This window comes from Zootoca vivipara, chromosome 15 (assembly GCF_965207765.1).
Source record: "Zootoca vivipara chromosome 15, rZooViv2.hap1.1, whole genome shotgun sequence".
NCBI classification, from domain to species: Eukaryota; Metazoa; Chordata; class Lepidosauria; order Squamata; family Lacertidae; genus Zootoca; species Zootoca vivipara.
This window is the reverse complement of record NC_142598.1, coordinates 30,802,485-30,823,946: the sequence shown is the minus strand read 5'-3', so window position 1 is coordinate 30,823,946 and position 21,462 is coordinate 30,802,485. Positions and strand designations below refer to the sequence as shown.

Below are 21,462 nucleotides of genomic sequence, written 5' to 3'. Positions count from 1 at the left end.
CAACAGAATAGGATGAACATACTTATTTTGTTTAATGCATTTGGTTTTGCAACCAATGGGCACCTCGGATTTTTTATTTTCTTTGTGACGCATTATAAAAGAAAACTCAGAAGTGATAATTCACTTAGCATTACCTTTTAATATTAGGTGAATGGTAGAAACATGCTTGTTCTTTCCTAAGAAATACCCCCCGAGACATCACCCCAGTGCTGCTTACCTGTATAACCTCAGCATGACTAAGTCTTCATTGAGAATTGGGCATCCGTTGTGAGTGTACTTGACTTCATTGGGAAGAAAATGGCAATCAAACACCTGTTTAAAAAATAGGCTTTGTTTAAAAAGGAGGCAGCATATTTCAGACGTTTCCCTTTTGCCTCATTTTGGTTTGTCTCGAAAAAACGTTTTGCAATGCAGAAGTGATTTACACAATTACCCCATGGCATAAAGGTAAAGGGACCCCTGACCATTAGGTCCAGTCGTGACTGACTCTGGGGTTGCGGCGCTCATCTCACGTTATTGGCCGAGGGAGCCGGCGTATAGCTTCCAGGTCATGTGGACAGCATGACAAAGCCGCTTCTGGCGAACCAGAGCAGCACATGGAAATGCCATTTACCTTCCCGCTATTTATCTACTTGCACTTTGACGTGCTTTCGAACTGCTAGGTTGGCAGGAGCTGGGACCGAGCAATGGGAGCTCACCCGTCGCGGGGATTTGAACCACTGACCTTCCGACCGGCAAGCCCTAGGCTCTGTGGTTTAACCCGCAGCACCACCCGTGTCCCGTACCCAATGGTGAGGTGTGTGTGCGTGTGTGTGTACCGTGTTTCTCCGAAAATAAGCACCGTCTAATATTTATTTTTCCTCAAAAAACCCCCACTATGGCTTATTTTCAGGGGATGTCTTTTTTTTCCCTCCTCCTCCTCCTCCTCCTCCTCCTCCTCCTCCTCCTCCTCCTCCTCCTGCTACAGCCGGCATTGCTGCTGCGCCTATCACTATGTCTTATTTTCAGGGTATGGCTTATATTCCTTGAATGCTTAAAAATCCTGCTATGGCTTATTTTATGACTACGTCTTAAAATAGGGGAAACAGGATAGGGTAGATAGCTTAACAATGTTTCTGGGACTGTGGGGAATTAATACAGTTAAAGTGGTGCCTTGACTTACAAATTTAATCCGTTCAGAAGGCACCTTCGTAAGTTGAAAAATTCGTAAGTCTAAAAACGCCATTGGAAACGCAATTTCCCATAGGAATGCATTGAAAACGGAAAAAATTGTAAGTCAAAGCAACCCTATCTAAAAATTCGTAAGTCGAAAAATCCCTATCTAAAACCGCCGCGGGTTTTTTTGTAAGTCGAAAAATTCGGTTGTCGAGTCGTTCATAAGTCGAGGTACCACTGTATAAGCTGCCACAATCAGAGACTCCTGGGGTTCCAAGAGCTTTACCCAGGGTTCAGTTTCCTTGGAATGAAGGATAATAGAGACTGTGGTGTCTTTAGAATATCTGGTTTTATTTACACGTATATACAACCACTTGAGAGTTTTGTACAGTGGTTAAAGAGTCAGACTAGGACCTGGGAGACCAGGGTTCAAATCCCCACTTGCTTACTGAGTAAACTGGGGCTGGTCACGGCCTCTCAGCCTAACCTATGTCACAGGATTCTTGTGATAATTAAATAAGGAGGGGAAAGAACCAAGCATACCACCTTGTGCTCCTGGAAGAAAAAGGTGGGATATAAATGCAACAAACAAACAAACAAACAAATTTCAGAAGATATGCTTGTCTCCCTTATATTTTATGTAAAGCGGCCATCAGTGCTTTGTGATTACATCATGATCCTGTACACTGTAGCATTCTTAAGACAGACACCCGAGTCTTCCTAATACACAGACATATAATATGTATAAACAGACATAGAATAAGGAAGGACAGATCCTGAAGCTGAGGCTCCAATACTCTAATACATGAGAAGAGAAGACTCCCTGGAAAAGACCCTGATGTTGGGAAAGATGGAGGGCACAAGGAGAAGGGGACAACAGAGGATGAGATGGTTGGATAGTGTTCTCAAAGCTACTAACATGAGTTTGACCAAACTGCAGGAGGCAGTGGAAGACAGGAGTGCCTGGGGTGCTCTGGTCCACGGGGCCATGAAGAGTTGGACACAACTAAATGACTAAACAACAACAACATCATAATAAACAGTGACATGGATCCAGTAGCGTAGCAAGGTGGGGGCGGTGCGCCCCGGGCTCCACTCTGGGGGGGGTCCACTCTGGGTGCCCCTCCCCACCCCTTGCCTCCTCCCATGTGTACTGTACACGGTCCGTGCCAGCTGCCCCATGAACGGCAGCCTGTTATGGGCCGCTGTGTGCAAGCGGCAGCCCATTATGGGCCGCTGTATGTGAGCAACGGCCCGTGGGGCCACCGTGTGCCAGCAGCAGCGTGTACTGACTGTGCATGTGCAGCATCCCAGCGTGTATGTAGTGTGCATGCGTCGGGATGCTGCACATGCACAGTCAGTACGTGCTGCTGCTGGCGCATGGCGGCCCCACAGGCCGCTGCTTGTTCACAGCGGCCCATTGTGTGGCAGGCCGTTATGGGCCGCTGTGTGCGAGCAGCAGCCGGGCTGGCCCTGCTGCTCCCGCGGCAACCTTACGCGGGAGCAGCAGCGCCAGCTTCGGACGTAGTGCACATGCATCGTGACGCCCTGCCCCCAGGGGGCACCTCCGCCTTTGCCGCCCTGGGCAGCCAAGCGGCAAGGTTCGCCACTGCATGGATCCAGTTATTTGCATTTAGTTCGCATTTAACTCAATGGGATTTAAGTTGGAGTTGGCAAGAACTAAAATTCAACCAACTTAGTCTGGAGGATCAAGCCAACTGGGACTATGAAGCCCCAAATTGTATATTGGATATCCAAACACACATTGCTGCTGTTGTCTGACTCTCAGAGCATTTTCACGCATTGGGCTTAAAGACGTTCCCACTCACTGCAATTGATTTGGACTACAGACAGACTGCTTTGGGCAGAATGCTCATTCACATTACACTTGCCTTGCTTTCACTGTATTTCCCCCATATCCCAAAATGGTCCAAGGCAATTTTTGTATATGAGATAAATAATAATAACAACACCCCCCCCACACACACACAGAGGGTGGCAAAGACATAATAAGCTAATCAATTTGTCACCATTAAATTATTCCCCCATATCTGTCACCTGACGGGGCCAGCATCACCTTGCCGGATGTAAGGGGGAGGGATTACAGAGAAACCCCCCCCCTTATCAGAAGCAGCCTGTCTCCAAGCAGTCATGAAAGCGAGGGGCCTGAAGGGGTGAGTCAGGAGACGGAGAAGGAGTGCACAGGCAGGAAGAGAGAGAGGCGGGAAGGGTGGACAGGAATAGGGCAGACCGTAGACCCCCCCCCAATACTGGTATTGAGAAGGAGGAGAAAAGGGAGAAGATTCACTGTCCCGAGGCTTTTATGTTGGTCAAGGTCGCGAAAGGGGGCAGTGCCGGATTCTGATTCGGAATGAGAAGACATGAAACCAGCAGCTCGCTACACTGTAAATAATGTGCACTAATAGAGACTTTTGAAAGACAAGCATGTGGAAGGTCGTTACTCAGGAGTAGTCATAACAACTCTGACACCTAATGATAAAGGCAGCCTCGCCTGAACTGACTTTTGGGCAGTGTATTCCTACCGACCCCACATGGGACCCAAGAAAACACATCTGAGTCCCTCTCGGCAGTTTCGTCTCACAAATGCAGCCAATGCAGGAGAGAAACCAGATGCACCTCTTAGTCAATGCAGGTTTGCATTTCTTCAAAGAGTTGATTTAAAACAAAGCCAAATTAAGCCCCACATGTGGAAATGACATCAGATGCTCATTGAAAGAGCGCTAGGAAGCCAGAGAAGCAATTTAAGGCTCACGTCTCCAAATGCTCTTAGCCCTGAGAATCCGGCTTCCTTCTAATGGAAGACGAGAGCTGCAACTTGGTATAGGCAATGCTATCCATCAGAGAACTATGGCCATAATAGTCATAAATTGTGTTTTTCCAGAAGACATCATTAGTTCCTCCACTTAATTGATAACGAGGGAGATAAATAATGAAAGCTTTTTTCCTCAACATGACTCTCGCCGTAGACAGACAATGATTATAAAATAGACACAATCTGCTTTGTTAAAAGGAAACAGCTGTTTTATGCTTCCTAATATGTTTTTCTTTCATATGAACAGGCAGCCATAATTGTCTATAAATTTAACAAGTAAAACAAAGGAGAGCTAAATCTTTTCCTAATTACTGTCTGGCTTTGCTTTTATTTCCACTTCAACTACTTTTCAATTACAATTTGTAATTAAATTGTCACACATTCCTAGCACATTACTCACTTTAACGACAGCAAAGGAAATAATAGGACAGGTTCTTCAATAATGCAGTGTTTGTTGGTTAAAAGCACAATCTCTTTAGCAAAAAAAGGGCAGGTTCTGCCATGGGTGTGTGTGGGGGGCTGGGAGTTAAGAGTTGCCAACTGACCAGAGCCTGTTCTGCTTATATGCTATTACCGTAGCATCAGCTCAAAATGAACCAAAGGGATGGCGATCAGCATTATTACCTGATGATAATTGCATATTTAGGCATAGGTAAAGGTAAAGGAACCCCTGACCATTAAGTCCAGTTGCGTATGACTCTGGGGTTGTGGCGCACATCCTGCTTTACTGGCCGAGGGAGCCGGCGTTTGTCCGCAGACAACTTCCAGGTTCCGGGTCATGTGGCCAGCATGACTAAGCGGCTTCTGGCAAAACAGAGCAGCGCACGGAAACGCCGTTTACCTTCCCATCAGAGTGGTACCTATTTATTTGCTTGCACTTTGACGTGCTTTTGAACTGCTAGGTTGGCAGGAGCAGGGACCGAGCAACGGGACCTCCGACCTTCTGATCAGCAAGCCCAACAGCGGAGCTGCCCCAGTGACATGGCGCATGTTCGTTTTGCGGGCGGGGCACACCGTGTGCAGTGACGTGGCACATGCTTGGGGGTGGGGCGCGCCATGTTTTGGGGTGGGGTGTGCCTTTTTGGGGGGAAGCGGGCAGCGGCGATAGCACCCCTGGGATCACATCGCTCGGGGAGATCCGCCCCCCGCCCCTATCTTCCTATGCCCCTGGGCAAGCCCTAGGCTCTGTGGTTTAGACCACAATGCCACCCACATCCTGCTATTAGGCATAGGGATATATATGAAAAAAACAAACAAACCCCACAACCCTATGTCTAAACTAGAAGGATAGCAGAGGTTACAGATATACTGTATGTCATCGTTCCAAAATCCCTTGCTAATTTCCACTGTCATATTTGTTTCTTAATCATGGCAGCTTTATTCACAGTAAAACATCCCCACACAATGCTTTCATCTTAACAAATGAAGAGTACAAGTCCTACTGGAGCAAAAAGAAAAAGAAAGAAAGAAAGAAAAAGAAGAAGAAGAAGAAGAAAAAGTGAGATATCTACTTAGTCCTGTATCCTCTTCTCCACAATGGGACAAACAAAGTTTGCAAACTTCTTAGGGTTAGTTTGTAGAAATTAATTTCTTTTAAATGTATGTGGGTAGCCATCCACTTTTGGCCACACCCACCACTGGCATGCACTCCTAGGCTTGCCATACATCTGGAAAATTCTGGGCAGGTACGGAAATCGGATGCCTAAAGTGGCGTCCAGGGGAATTATTGAATTTTAAGCAGAGATGCTTCTGTTGCTGCTGGTCATCTTCCCGTCTGAAGACAGCCGGTGCCTTTGAGGGTCTCCCTCCTGCAATGTAATGAGTGCAGCCGGACGGAGTGCGTGGGGCTGGAATTTCCCTTTTTGAAATATGGCAAGCCTATGCACTCCTAGAGAGCCTGCCAAATCAAATTTGGCCACCAAAGCTGTTTTAGGGGGCTGCACCTGTGCTAGGTAACCAAAAGGACTTCCTTTGTGTAGAGAGCAAGAAGTAAGAGCTATTTGGCTTCCTCTAAAATATATTCATCCAATCATTTGATGAGGCAGACAGTGAGCATGTATTAGTCCACATATAGTGTGAGTTTGGTGCATCTCTGAAAAGGGGCACAATTGGTTGGTGCACGAGCAGTATTCATTGAAGCAAAGTGACCAGAACAACGTTCTCGTTGATAGTTGGCCACATTTTTATGGGCTGCTTACTACATAAGAGTGAAACTTCATATTGCTATAGCCAGAAGTATGTAAAAAGAGCCCAGAGCACTCAGAACAAAGGTCCATCTAGCTCTGGATCAGGTTCCCACAGTAGCCCCCAGGAAGCTCATGAACATGCCCACAGACTGTCTCACCAGAGTGGTGCATGCTCTAGTTATCTCCCGTTTGGACTACTGCAATGCGCTCTATGTGGGGCTACCTTTGAAGGTGACCCGGAAACTACAACTAATCCAGAATGCGGCAGCTAGACTGGTGACTGGGAGCGGCCTCCGAGACCATATAACTCCGGTCCTGAAAGATCTACATTGGCTCCCAGTACATTTCCGAGCACAATTCAAAGTGTTGGTGCTGACCTTTAAAGCCCTAAATAGCCTCGGTCCAGTATATCTGATGGAGCATCTCCACCCCCATCGTTCAGCCCAGACACTGAGGTCCAGCGCCGAGGGCCTTCTGGCGGTTCCCTCACTGCAAGAAGCCAAGTTACAGGGAACCAGGCAGAGGGCCTTCTCGGTAATGGCGCCCGCCCTGTGGAATGCCCTCCCATCAGATGTCAAAGAGATAAACAACTATCTGACATTAAAAAAAACATCTGAAGGCAGCCCTGTTTAGGGAAGTTTTTAATGTGTGACATTTTAATGTATTTTAATCTTTGTTGGAAACCACTCAGAGTGGCTGGGGAAACCCAGCTGGATGGGCGGGGTATAAATAATAAACTGTTGTTGTTATTATTAACAACAAGGCATTTAGGCAGCAGCACCCACCTTCATTGTCTCCCCCTAGCCACTGGTATTCCAAAGCCAAACTAGGCATATGGGATTTGCATGACCACATAGATTGCATACACACCATATGTTTAAACTACATGCCTTTCCCCAAAGAATCATGGGAACTGTAGTTTGTTGAAGGTGCTGAACCTCGGGCTCTCTCTCTCTGTGGACTACAGTTCTTAGGATTATTTTTTGGGGGGGAGCTGTTTTCTTTAACTGTTTGGTGTGCACATAGTCCTCGAATCATACATTTCCCCACCCAGCAGCAGGAGGTGCCAAGTATAATTTTGTGCACCTGACACTTTTTTTGTTTCCAATGCCAGGGTGGAGGAAGAAAACACACGTGATCACTGCTTTCAGTGCCAGCCACACTGCTCTCAAAGCATCCCATTCTATTTTGTATTAGTAACCAGATCGAGAAAATGTTGCTTTCTCCACACAGGTTCCCACAAGTAAATCCAGATGGGAGAAAAGTAGAAGAAAGGTGATATGGGAAATATGTCTGATGTGGAAAGGAAGCATAAAAAAACCCCTTTGTATGTTTACCATCTGTTGACGGTAATTCTTGGGAACTGAACAAGTCCCCTGGTATGCTGTGCATTCACATTTTAGTCACGCCATTACTACATGGGGAGCAATTAAAAGAAACCCTTGCTTGTGGTCAAGAGCTGTACAGTGCTGGGCTTTGCCCTGGGGTGTCTTAATCTAAAAATGTACATAAACAGCTGACTTGCCTCCTGGTGGTTTTTTAATAATAGTTTTTTAAAAAACCAAAACAAGCAGAAATTAGAAGCTTTTGAGGGCAAACTGCTGTTTCGTTTAGCAACAGTGGAGAAAATCAGAGATAGGTCTGCCTTGCCCATCAATATATAGGTGGGGCTGTGTGCAGTTGCTTCAGTTTGGGGAAGATGTCTCAAAAGCTTTTAACTAACAAACAACCTTCACTCACAATGGAAGCCAATGCTATGTTTGAGAATGGCCACTCAGCCGTTCCAAAGTCCAGTTACTCCCAATAAGTCGCCCCACCTCCTCCTCCTCCTCCCAGCTCCCCCAATTGCCATGCCATGATATTAGAATTTCACATACCTGTGGGGTTAGTTTCCCAACCCTCTGCGTCATCGGCTCGTTCATCACAACTTCCACTTTGCAAGCATCCTTCTCTCGGGGAATGGAAAACTGCAGGTCCTCTTGCAACAGGAAGATGGACTGGCCCTTCATCACTTTCGCCCCACGGTTGACGTTGACAAAGGAGGAGCAGATGCCTCTCAGATTAAGCACAAAGAGCAAAAGGAGCCAGCTGTTCCCCAAAGCCTTCATAGTGTGGTTAGCAAAGGAGAAAACTCTTTTGGGAAGGGGGGTTGTTTTCTTAGTCCTTCCCGGGAAGCGTCACCACCTGATCAGGGGCATCAGGCTACAGTGTCCTGTATGTGCTTTATCAATAATATTTCCTGCATCATGGAATCTGGACAAGGAACCCTTTCAAAGAATCCCCAGGTTAATAAACTCATGGATCAATCCCAACATTTAGAACAACGGACACGTGTTTTTTCACCAAAATCTAGAGGGTGGGGGAAGAAGAGAGACAGACAGACAGAGAATGAAAGTGATGCAAAGGAAGGTACTATGCCAGGCATCCCCAAACTGCGGCCCTCCAGATGTTTTGACCTACCACTCCCATGATCCCTAGCTTAACAGGCCAGTGGTAGGGGAAGATGGGAATTGTAGTCCAAAACATCTGGAGGGCTGAAGTTTGGGGGTGCCTGTACTATGCCATGCATAGGCAAACTCGACCCAATAGATGTTTTGGGACTACAACTCCCACCATCTCTTGCTAACAGGACCAGTGGTCAGGGATGATGGGAGTTGTAGTCCCAAAACATCTGGAGGGCTGAGTTTGCCTATGCCTGTACTATGCATTGCATCTGTTGCTACAAGTGGACATCATGCCTTGACATCCCACACAATCATATTTCATTTCAGACAACAAATGAGATAGGCTGGTGGGAGACAGGCAGCTGAAGGCTGCTACGACTCCCCATCTCCTCCCCACATGCTCAGACCAAGGCAATCAGGCTGCACCAATTCAGAGATATTGTGCAAAGGGGTGGGTGGGTGCCGTACTCACCACGAAGTTGTTACACACTTTTCACATTTGTAAAAAAAGGTACTGGTACTGCATACACTTGAGTGCCCCCAGAAAAAAAAGCTGGGAAGGCCTGATATATTTTGGGCAATTTTCAACTAAAGTGTCCTCGAAGATTTTCAACTAAAGTACAATGATTTCTGCTTCCAGTTTGGGACTTGAACCCTCTCCTGCCCCCAAATCTGCTCCAGAGGGTTGGGGAAAACCCAAGAACAGATTAAGGGGATGGCTTTTTTGTGGTGGTGGTAATGTTGTATTGCACTGATGTTGGTTCCTGAGGTAGAAAAATCCAAATCACAGGGTATAATATAATTAAGGGGGGAAAACAAAACAAAAAAACAGGCATTTTGGTGCCATTTAATGTTACCCTGATATTTTCTGCTTGAGGCAGGTCATCTCATGCTGCCTACGAATAGAGCCAGACCTGATTTTGGACCGGAGATCAATAGTCATAATCATAATAATCAACTCACACTTCCTCGTTGTACACTTCTGTCACCAGCTTTCACTGGGAGATATGGAAGCTTTTTCCAAATCTGGATCCCATGCATTTATCAGATAGTCCTGGGAAAAACTTTTCCACCCATATCAGTGTTCACCCATGAAGCTCTACAGACCCTCCAAGTGTCCCTATTTTCCAGGGACAGCCCCGGATTTACGGAAGCCATCCCACTTTCTGATTTGATCGTGGAATGTCCTCCTTTTCCTTAGGACGTCCCTATTTTCATTGGACAACCGCCGAGCCAAGGAGATGAGAAACTACACAACCTTTATAAGACATCTGAAGGCAGTCTTGAATAGGGAAGTTTTTTCATGTTTAATGTTTTATTCTGTTTTTATATATGTTGGAAACTACCGAGAGTGGCTGGGCTGCCCAGTCAGATGGGCGGGATATATAAACAGTAAAGTTGTTGTTGTTGTTGTTGTTGTTGTTGTTGTTGTTGTTGTTGTTGTTGTTGTTAAATATAGGACATCCCTATTTTCATTGGAGAAGTGTTGGAGGGTATGAGCACATAGGGAAATTCATACGAAGACGAAGAGTTTTGATTTGATATCCCACTTTATCACTACCCTAAGGAGTCTCAAAGCGGCTAACATTCTCCTTTCCCTTCCTCCCCCACAACAAACACTCTGTGAGGTGAGTGGGGCTGAGAGACTTCAAAGAAGTGTGACTAGCCCAAGGCCATGAATTTAGTTTTACATAGGGTTGCCATATGTCATCTTTTTCCAGGAAACGTCCTCTTTTTCATGGGTAGAGTTGCCATAGCAATCAAAAGTAAAGTCAGTAAATGTGTCCTCTTTTTTGCTCTTGAAATTATGGCAATCCTAAGAGGGGAATGAGGAATTCAACAGCAGACTGTCGCTTAACGGTTGACCCATGCTCCTCTTTATAACACACAGTTCTGTGCAGATCAGCAGAGAACCTAAGAATAGATCTACTGGATGGGATCTGTAGCCCCAAACAGCTAAAGGACACAAGATTGGTGAAGTCTGGTTTAGTCTATGGCAGGCATGTCCAACAGGTAGATCGTGATCTACTGGTAGATCCCTGGACGTCTGTGGTAGATCACTGGTAGATCACGGGATCGCCCCGAAGAAGCTCAACAACTTAGGCTCCTCTAAAAAAAGCTCAACAAATCTGCCCTGCCCTCCTAAAAAATGGGGCTTTCCTCCTCCCTAAAAAAGCTTAACAACATTGCCCTGCTGAACCCCTAAAATGGGGCTTTCCTCCTCCCCCCAAAAAGCTCAGCAACTTTGTCCTGAACCCCCCAAATTGGGCCTTCCTCCTCCCTAAAAAGGGGGGGGTAGATCCCTGCCAGTTTTAAACTCTGTGAGTAGGTCGCAGTCTATTGGAAGTTGGCCACCCCTGGTCTATGGCAGTGCTCTGCAGACACTTTCCCATTAATTCCATCATACCACCCACTCAGCAGACAGATGAAGCAGATCCTCTTTGAAAGGCATGGAGTGTCTTTAATTATACAATAATAGTGATCAAGCAAATGTGCTTTGATCCCACACCCTAAGTTTTATACACAGTTTAAACAAATACCTCCCCCCCCCATCAAGACTACAGTCCACAGAGCATCTTAAATTAATCATGGACTGGCAGCTGAGCCCTGCATAACTCTTATTTCATTTCTTAAGTAAGGTAAAGGTAAAGGTAAAGGACCCCTTGACGGTTAAGTCCAGTCAAAGGCGACTATGGGGTTGCAGCGCTCATCTTGCTTTCAGGCCGAGGGAGCCGGCGTTTGTCCGCAGACCTCTTTCTGGGTTATGTGGCCAGCATGACTAGACCGCTTCTGGTCATAGCTGCCAAGTTATCCCTTTTTTACAGGGATTTTCCCTTATGCTGAATAGGCTTCCTCGCGAGAAAAGCGAAAACTTGGCAGCTATGCTTCTGGTGCAATGGAACACCGTGGCAGAAACCAGAGTGCACAAAAATGCCGTTTACCTTCCTACTACAGCGGTACCTGTTTATCTACTTGCACTGGCGTGCTTTCGAACTGCTAGGTAGGCAGGAGCTGGGACAGAGCAACAGGGGTTCACCCCGTTGTGTGGATTTGAACAGCCAACCTGATCGGCAAGCCCAAGAGGCTCAGTGGTTTAGACCACAGCGCCACCCGCATCCTTTTCTTAAGTTCTCATATACAAATCCTGCCTGCAGTAATTAAAAGTGAGCAGTTTTACTTATTACTTGAGGGTGTGTGTGTTCTCTTATCCCCTCAATAAAAATAAATCAAGAACCTGCATGCTCTGCTTCTTTCGATTAGTTCACAGTGGGGTTGAGTAGCTTAGAGGAAATGCATGATGTGCCCATAACTGGTCTTCCCAATTCTGGAGGACTGTGAGCAAGGCAGAAAGCCATGCCACAGGTGTTCCACTCATGCAATGGATTTCCCCCTCCTCTCCTCTCACCGTGCCCTCCTCAAATCTGCTCCAGAAGGTCCCTCAACCCTTTGGGGCAGGTTTTGAGGATAAGGGGCTGCAGGGGAGAGGAGACGAGCAGGGAAGTTGTGCAAGCACAGGTTGGACATTTGATACAACCAACAGTCCCAGCATTCTGGCCAGAGCCATCCTAAACTGGGGAGGAATGGCGCTTCCCATCCCCAGTTCAATCTTTAAGAAAAAAAAAAAACCTTCTGTTGATACCCACAGGACCTACATACTTTTTCACTCTTTGGGGCTGTGTGTGTGCCAGGGAAATAAAGGAGATCCAAGAACTCCCTCATCACCCCCTGAGACACACACGCCTGACCCATCCACAACCCTTAGAGCATAGCCATTCACAAAGCAGTAGAGTTTTCCACAGCCATACCAGTGAAGCCTCTGCCTATGGCTCTCCGTCTCTGCCAACAAAGCAAGTGCCCTATCGTATCCTCCATGCCCAACTCCCAAGAGACTGTGATCTACTCCCAGTATAAAAAAGCTGGCAGTGATCTACCTATTGTCATTGCAGGGGGGAGGAGCATGTGTGGGGTGGGTGTATTGTCCAGAGTTGTTGAGCATTTTTTTTAGGAGGGAAGTGCCCAGAGTTGTTGAGCTTTCTTTTTTGGGGGAGGATGGCACAGAGTTTTTTTAGCTTCCCTCCTGTAACTTTTTGTACACAATAAGGATCCCATGATCTACCAGGATCAGCTGGGGGATCTACCAGTAGATTGCGATCTACTGGTTGGACATCCCTGCTCTATTGTCTTCCCTGTGTCTCATTGTATATTGCAATATCCGTGGGGCAGGAACCTGACCTCTTGTCCTCTGTAAAAGACCATGTGCATTGATGGTGCTGTATAAATACTAATACTGATAATATAATGAAATGGGAGATTAGATGGCATGTGAATGATGCTGACCCACTGCTAAAAAAAACCCTGTCCCCTATTTATTTATTTTTTACCATGTCCCAACTATAGTACATAGTCCCCCCCCTCTCTCTCTCTCCCTCCCTCCCTCCCTCCCTCCCTCCCTCCCTCCCTCCCTCCCTCCCTCCCTCTCTCTCTCTCTCTCTCTCTCTCTCTCTCTCTCAAGATTATTTGTAAACTCTTTAGCTGGGCATGTTGTGCCTGCTTTCTATACACTCAACTATTCTGAAAGAGCACTGATAGCCTTATCTTGCCTGAGGTGACTTCATGTACTCAGGCAGTTAAAGTTTATCTGAAAATCAAAGGAAACACAGCATCGTTTACCTTCACAGCCAGCTTTTATGGAACACTTTGAAAGGCAGCCACAGGCATTACAACAAGAGCAGGCTAACTAAGGTTCTTTGTTAAGAAGTGTTTTTGAAAGCCTCTTAAATGTTGCCTATTCAGGCTTTTTACTTAGCTGAACAATGGGCTCCTAGCGGGTGGCACTGTGGTCTAAACCACAGAGCCTAGGGTTTGCTGAACAGAAGGTTGGCGGTTTGAATCCCTGTGACGGGGTGAGCTCCCGTTGCTCAGTCCCAGCTCCTGCCAACCTAGCAGTTCGAAAGCATGTCAAAGTGCAAGTAGATAAATAGGTACCGCTCCGGCGGGAAGGTAAATGGCGTTTCCGTGTGCTGCTCTGGTTCACCAGAAGCGGCTTAGTCATGCTCGCCACATGACCTGGAAGCTGTCTGCGGACAAACGCCGGCTCCCTCAACCAGTAAAGCGAGATGAGCACCGCAACCCTAGAGTCGTCCGTGACTGGACTTAATGGTTAGGGGTTCCTTTACCTTTATATGTTGCCATTTGTGAACAAGGTACTATACTGTACTTCTACCATCAGGTTGGGCTTAGAAGAGTTAACTACAGTAAGTACTGGAGGCAGTGGCATAGCATGGTTTGCTGGCACTGGGGAGGCCGGGCACCGAGGGTGATGCTGTCGGGAGCGATCCCAGCCCTGTCACTTTGAGATCCCAGCCTCGCATAGCGGCTCAAGTCAGGCAAGGTGGCATGAGAAGCAGGGGCGTACCCAGGATCAAAACTGGGGGGGGGCAAGAGAGGGGAAGAGAGAGGGAAGGGAGGGAGGGAAGAGAAGGAAGGAAGGAAGGAAGGGATGAGAGAGAGAAGAGAGGGAGGGAGAGAGAGAGAGAAAAAGAAAGAAAGAGGGGGGAAGGAAGGATGGAAGGAAGGATGGAGCTCCCGTCCGCCACCCCCCAGCTAAGGCTGCTCCTCCCCCCTCCCACGTTCCTGTCGCTGGCTGCAGCCGCAGAGGGGGCGAAAACAGCCCGATTTCAGGCTGCTTCTCGCCCTCCCCACATTCCTGTCGCTGGCTGCAGCTGCGGAGGGGACGGAAACAGACTGATTTCCATAACCTGCAGCGACTTTTCCCCTTCAGTTTTCGGAGGGGAAAAGTGTGGGTTATGGTCCGTAAAATGCAGTATTTCCCCCCCTTTTTTTGCTTCTGGGGGGGGCAGCTGCCCCCTGCCCCTCGCTGGGTACACCCATGATGAGAAGGACAGTCATGTGCCCTTCAGAGAGCAAGGCTGGGATCGAAGGGCCTTCCTATACCCTCCAACATTTCTCAGATGAAAATAGGAACATACTATTCAACAACAAGGGACGTGGGTGGTGCTGTGGTGTAAACCACTGAGCCTTGGGCTTGCCAATCGGCAGGTCGGAGGTTCGAATCCCCGCGATGGGGTGAGCTCCCGTTTTTCGGTCCCAGCTCCTGCCCACCTAGCAGTTTGAAAGCACGTCAAAATGAAATGTTGGAAATGTAAGAAAGAAATAGGTTCATTTTACCACATGTGGTGGACATGTCCACTGGTGAATGACTTCTGGAATAAGATTTATAATGAACTTAAGAAAGTGCTAAAAGGCACATTGGTGAAGAGACCAGAGGCATTCCTAGTGGGCATTGTAGGGAAGGAGATTCCCAAGAGAAAGGTATCTTTTTTCATGTATGCCACTGCAGCTGCGAGACTGTTGATCGCTAAATACTGGAAGCAGCAAACGTTACCAACGATTGATGAATGGCAGATGAAGATGATGGAATTTATGGAATTGGCAGAGATGACCGGACGAATCCGCAACCAGGGAGAACAAGCAATTGAAGAAGAGTGGAAAGATTTTAAATTGTATTTAAAAAAGCACGCTAAAGTAATATTTTAAGAATAGAAATTAAGTGGTAAATAAATCTGTGGATTAGGTAAAAGAGGTTATTTTAGAATAGAAAATAAGAACTTAGTATTAAAAGTGAATACTTAGAGGTAGAATTTGCTAAATTGGAAGTGTGTTTGAGAAACACAGGGACGGGAACCCGAGGAGGTCCCAATATACACTGTGATAAAGATAAGTTATACAGTTTTCTATTTTTTCTTTTTTATTTTCTGGTTTTTTCTGTTTTTCTTGACTTTTGTATTTTTGCTTTTTTGTATCTCCCCCATCCTTTCTAAACCTCTGTAAACCCCTTTTCTACTGTGAAAATCAATAAATATCTATTTTTTTAAAAAAATGAAAGCACGTCAAAATGCAAGCAGATAAATAGGTACCGCTATGGCGGGAAGGTAAATGGCATTTCCGTGCGCTGCTCTGGTTTCGCCAGTAGCAGCTTAGTCACGCTGGCCACATGACCCAGAAAAACTGTCTGCGGACAAACGGCGGCTCCCTCGGCCAGTAAAGCGAGCTGAGCGCCGCAATCCCAGAATCGTTTGCAACTGGACTTAACTGTCAGGGGTCCTTTACCTTTACCTTTTTATTCACGTCTGACAGCTGGGGGGGTAGCCCCCCACCATCACATAAGAGTGACAAAACAGATAAAGGAGGATATTAAGATTTGGCTCAGATTCCTGCAGGATTATAATGGGGTCTCATTTTGGCAGGACACCGTCGACCCAGGCGTCGAACTCCAGGTTCATTCGGATGCCTCCGGCCGCCATGGCTTTGGTGTATTCTTCAGGGGCCACTGGTGTGCACTCCCTTGGCCGCCCGCCTGGCGTACAGCAGGCATCACTCGCGATCTAACCTTTCTCGAGTTCTTCCCTATTCTAGTTGCCATACGCCTCTGGGGAACCTGTTTCGCTAATTCCAGGGTATGTTTCTGGTCTGACAATCAAGCGGTGGTAAGAATCATATCCAGGCTGTCCCCTAAGTCCGCCCGGGTTATCAGGGTGATGCGCCTGTTTGTACTGGAGTGCCTGAAGCACAATATTTCCTTCAAAGCCCGCTTCATACCTGGCCTCAATAACCACATTGCGGATCCATTGTCTCGTTTCCAGATGGAGCGTTTCCGCCAGCTGGCTCCGGATGCAGCCCAGACCCCGGAGGCCTTTCCAGACGAGCTGTGGGAGATTGGAAACGAGAAGTGAACCAGGGAGTATTTTCAGCCCTTGCCCCCTCCACTAGACGTTCATATTCCAGGGCCTGGGAGGCCTTTGGGCGTTTTCGGGGCTCCAAGACGCGGCGCGCATCCGAGGGGGAAGTACTTCAATTCCTAGTTTTCCTGAAGCAAAGGGGCCTGGCCACCAAAACGTTAATGCTTTACAGGGCAGCTATATCCTTCTTTTGTAAGTTCCTGCGTTGGCCGGACCCATGTGATACGTTTCACGTTAAAAAAGTTCTGTCAGGCTGGCGGCGCACCATCCCTCAGCGCCTGGATGGCAGAAAGCCAGTCACCATCGACCTCCTGAACCTGCTTTGGAAGAAATTACCTGAAGTTTGCTGGTCTAATTTCGAAACTCGCCTCTTTCGAGCGGCGTTTTCGCTGGCCTTCTTTGGGGCTATGCGTATTGGAGAGTGTCTGGCGGCTGGGGCACTTCAAGCAGGGTTGCGCGATTCCGATGTCAATTTCTCTGGGGGCACTGTCAATGTCAAAATTCGGTCCTCAAAAACAGACCAATTGCAGAGAGGTGTTACGTTGATGCTGGCCCCAACAGGTCAAGGAGGTGCCTGCCCCTATAAGGACTTACACAGTTTTTTCAGGGTCCGCCCAAAATGTAAAGGGCCATTCTTCATGCATGCTAACATGCGGCCTCTATCGCGGTTTCAATTCACGGCAGTCTTGCGCAAAGTAATAGCGGCCTGTGGAGCAGATCCCCAAGGATACTCTGGCCACTCCTTCCGTATAGGGGCAGCCACTTCAGCAGCAATTCAAGGTTGGGACCCAGCCCGCATCAAGACATTAGGGCGTTGGCGCTCAGCAGCATACAAAAGTTACATTCGTCCTGGCTCCTCCTCCTTAACACATGCAATTTAACCTTTTGTTGCAGGTTTGCCCATCACGAAGATCTGGGTGGTTGGGCACAGCTTCGTACATTGGGCGGCGGAACATGCCCGGCCACAGAACGGGGGTCTTCACCTCAACATTCACCCCAAGGTACGCATTTATTGGATGGGCCACCGGGGCATGCGGTGGTCCGGCCTGATGACCACGTTTAGTAGGGCCGCAGCGAAGTATGGCCCCCCGGGGGTACTGGTGGTTCACCTGGGGGAAAATGACTTGGTTGAGCAAAAGGGCATTGCCTTTACCCTTGCAGCACGGGCGGATATTGAGAGGCTGCACACCTGGTACCCAACAATGGCAATAGGCTGGTCCTATCTAATCCCCCGCCTGTGCTGGAGGGGGGTGCTCAAGTCTTCTCGCATGAACTATGCAGTACAAAAAATCAACAGAGCCATGCGAAACACCATGAAAAGAATTGGGGGATTCTCTATCCCACACTCCACCATTAAGGTAGATACAGTGGGCATTTTTAGGGCCGATGGGGTGCATCTGACACCATTTGGGAATGACCTTTGGGTAAATGACTTGCGGCAGGCCCTCCTGGACCAGCTAGACATTAGGACGATGTGAGAGTACGGATCATGGCCACTGGGTCGTGGGACTTGGCGGCGAGGCCCTTAAGGGCCTCGGGTGGCGGTTTTTAGGCCTTGGCAAGGTTTCCTTTAGTCTATCTTCAAGTTGGGAGGGATGCAATCGGGCTCCCTTCCCATGCGGCGGCGTTGCAGGGGCCCTCGTAAAGGGCTAAAATCGGGAGTCCCTGGCCCTGGAGCGGCGGCTTGTAGGTCAAACTCCCGGATGTGGTTAGTGGAAGGGCATGCTGTGTAAGTTTGCGCTTTACAGTCCCCTCTCGCTGGCCTCATCAACCTGCATATCCTCAGCCACAGGGGCTGAGAGGGTTACCTGCCAAGGCCTGAGCCAAGTTTCCCACTTCCTGAATTCAATAAAGTTGTGGCCAATTTTAATCCATATCCTTGACTCTTGCCTCTTTATTGGAAAAGGGGGGTAGGAACCACAGAAGGGTTTAGCGCGTGTGTACGCAATATCCGCCCTCACCCCTCCTCTCAGGTGGGCGGGCTTTGCGACACCGCGCGGGGCTTACCTGGGCGGTGACACCCACCTGAGTGACTCGGCCTATGACCCGCCACCTGGCCAGGTGGGACAAAGGACGACTGGCCGGAGGGGGCGGAGTAAGGCCGAAGAAAAGAGGCCAAGCACTCTGGAGAAGCCTCTTTGTTTGTTCTTCCTTCTGCGGTCACCCACCCACCCTCCCTCTCTTAACTTTCTTCCTTCCAAAAATTCCTTCCTAGGTCAGCGATCATCAGGCGACGGAGTTAATTAACGGTGTTTCCTTTACAGCATAATATCTTGCATTGCAGGTTAGCGGGCGCTGCTGCGACATAGTTGGTTGCTGTATTCAGAACCGGGAAGGAATTTTCCCTGCATTGGCAGGTTTCGCCTTCCCCGCAGCATTTCGTCACAACTTTGGCGGTTTTTAGGCCTTGGCAAGGTTTCCTTTAGTCTATCTTCAAGTTGGGAGGGATGCAATCGGGCTCCCTTCCCATGCGGCGGCGTTGCAGGGGCCCTCGTAAAGGGCTAAAATCGGGAGTCCCTGGCCCTGGAGCGGCGGCTTGTAGGTCAAACTCCCGGATGTGGTTAGTGGAAGGGCATGCTGTGTAAGTTTGCGCTTTACAGTCCCCTCTCGCTGGCCTCATCAACCTGCATATCCTCAGCCACAGGGGCTGAGAGGGTTACCTGCCAAGGCCTGAGCCAAGTTTCCCACTTCCTGAATTCAATAAAGTTGTGGCCAATTTTAATCCATATCCTTGACTCTTGCCTCTTTATTGGAAAAGGGGGGTAGGAACCACAGAAGGGTTTAGCGCGTGTGTACGCAAAAACAACAACAACAACATCTAAAACATATATAAAAAACATAATAAAGCATTAAACATTTTAAAATTCCCTGTACAGAGCTTCCTTCAGATGTCTTCTAAAGGTTGTAGAGTTACTTATCTCCTTGGTTTGCAGGGTCAGATAACTCCATACCCTTCAACATTTCTCAGATGAAATTAGGGACGTCCTAAGGAAAAGCGGGACATTCCAGGATCAAATCAGAAACCGGGATGGCTTTTGTAAATCTGGAATGGTCCCTGGAAAATAGGGACACTTGGAGGGTCTGCTGACCTAAGTGGGTTTACTCAACAGTTAATCAACAGAGCTTACTCCTTAATTATTGAGTTTAGGATTGTAGTCTGAATCCTGTTTAAAACTCTATGAGACGTTAAGCAGCCTGCTGTGCTGGACTGTAGCCCATACCTAGCTTTAATAATGAAGGACAAGCTCCTTCATTAGATATTTCATAGAATTATAGATCTGCAGAGTTGGAAGGGACCCCATGGGTCATCTAGTCCAGCCCTCACAATGCTAAGGCAATTTGGCATCTTAAAATACATTTCATGTCATCTTGTGTAAATTTAACACAGCCCCTTTGAAAAGTCCTTCTTTTGCAACACAAAAATCTTCTGACGCAGGGGAGGGAGGAAAGGGGGTGTTTCTCACTAGGTTTTTATCATTACGTACGCAGACAGCACTGTGTTTTCCCTTAGCAGAATTTCAAAAGAGGAGCAAAAATGTCCCTCTTTTTTACAGTTAAACTGTTGCCAGTTTATATAAATATATATATTTAAGGGTACCACAACATATTTACTGGCAACAGTTTAACTGTAAAAAAGAGGGACAATTTTGCCCCTCTTTTGAAATTCTGCTAAGGGGAAACACAGTGCCGCTTGAGAGTGTTGGATATGCGCATTTCTCAGTCTCACCCACCTGTGCATGGAATAATCGGGAGAAAGAAGCAAGAGCATTTCTTCTCCCAGGTCTCTGGGGTTTCTATATAGAATCCATTTGGAATGTAGGCAGCAGAAGAGCTGGCTACGAGCCTCATCGTGAAGAGAGAGTTGGTGCAAGTGATGAATTTGATTTCTCGGTGGTCTTGTTAGAAATTAAAATGCTCACCCGTGAGAATGGTACCTCATCCTAAACAAGTATTATATTCTTTGACTATATCACTTAGGAAAGCCTCCATGGCAAACACTGCACTGGGAGCCTCGCAAGATTCACAAGCGCACACCATGCATTATCTTGCAAACATGAAATCTGTACTGTTTCATTTCTACGTGCAGCTATCAGATAGGAAAGAGGGAGGAAGAGGGAATAGTACTTACAGGTAGCAGCAGTCCTTGAAGAACTCCAGCTCAAGTAGACAGTACAGCCTGGGAAGGATAAGAAGTCACTGACCCAATAATCTCTGGTTTAAAGGACTTGCAGAATGAGAGAGAGGGAGAGGGAGAGGGAGAAATCCAAGGAGGTGGGGTGGAGGAGCTGAAATTCCAGTCTTTCTGGTCAGCTTGCTTGTATCCTCCTCCCCCCCCCCTTCCGCCCTGTGCTAAACATCCACATTAAAAAGGACTTTCAGCAATAGCTGGCTGCAAGACAGCTGCTGGCTTGAAACCTTCCAGAATACAAAAGCTCCAGTGCTCTCTCCGATAAGGACATTCTAAAGATGCCTTCAAGTGTTTACACTGAGCTATTATTTTTTGGCAGAGAGCCCTAGGACTTCCCATTTTCTTCCTTGCTAGTTGACTGCACTGGAGCTGCCTCTCTCCACACAAACACACGCCAAAGACACACACTCTCTCTCTCTGTCTCACTCACACGAGCCAAAGAGGCTATGCTGTTCACTCACAACCACCGCCTCCCTGCTACTTTTGTACCCCTTGCGTCCGTCTGTCACCCATCTTTCTGAGGCCATCGTGAGATATCTTGATTCGCCAGCAAATTTCAAAGTACTGAGGAGAACGTCTGGGCTGCCACTTGGCAACTCAGCCATGCTGAGTGATCCTTAAAAGGCTGGCTGCAAAGTACCCACAACGTTGCTTATCAAAATCTTGTGATTAATATCATGGTTGCAGATGGCTTGAACTTTCAGACGCGAATCCGAAAGGACATCAGGCCAAGATACTCTTTTTACAGGAAAGGCCTCAGAGTTAGACTCTGTAATGGAAGAGCAACGTGAAAAAGCTGAGAGGACAGTCTCTTATAATCCTGCTGCAAGTGTAAACAGAGGATATTCTCATTCTGAAGACAGACATCTTACCTCTGGGCTTTGTTAAGGAGGCA

General features: G+C 47.5%; 1 protein-coding gene across 1 annotated transcript in view; it reads right to left on the bottom strand.

Moving 5' to 3' along the window:
• The window catches only part of FREM1 (FRAS1 related extracellular matrix 1), a 94,111-nt gene extending 73,286 nt beyond the window's left edge, over positions 1-20,825 (bottom strand). Inside the window, exons 1-3 of the mRNA XM_088658441.1 lie at positions 20,508-20,825; positions 8,052-8,523; positions 218-312 (exon numbers count right to left, since the gene is read on the bottom strand). Coding sequence (XP_088514567.1) covers positions 218-312; positions 8,052-8,282 — 326 coding nt within the window. The 5' untranslated portion in view covers positions 8,283-8,523; positions 20,508-20,825. The remainder of the gene's footprint in view (positions 1-217; positions 313-8,051; positions 8,524-20,507) is intronic.
• Positions 20,826-21,462: the final 637 nt, after the last annotated feature.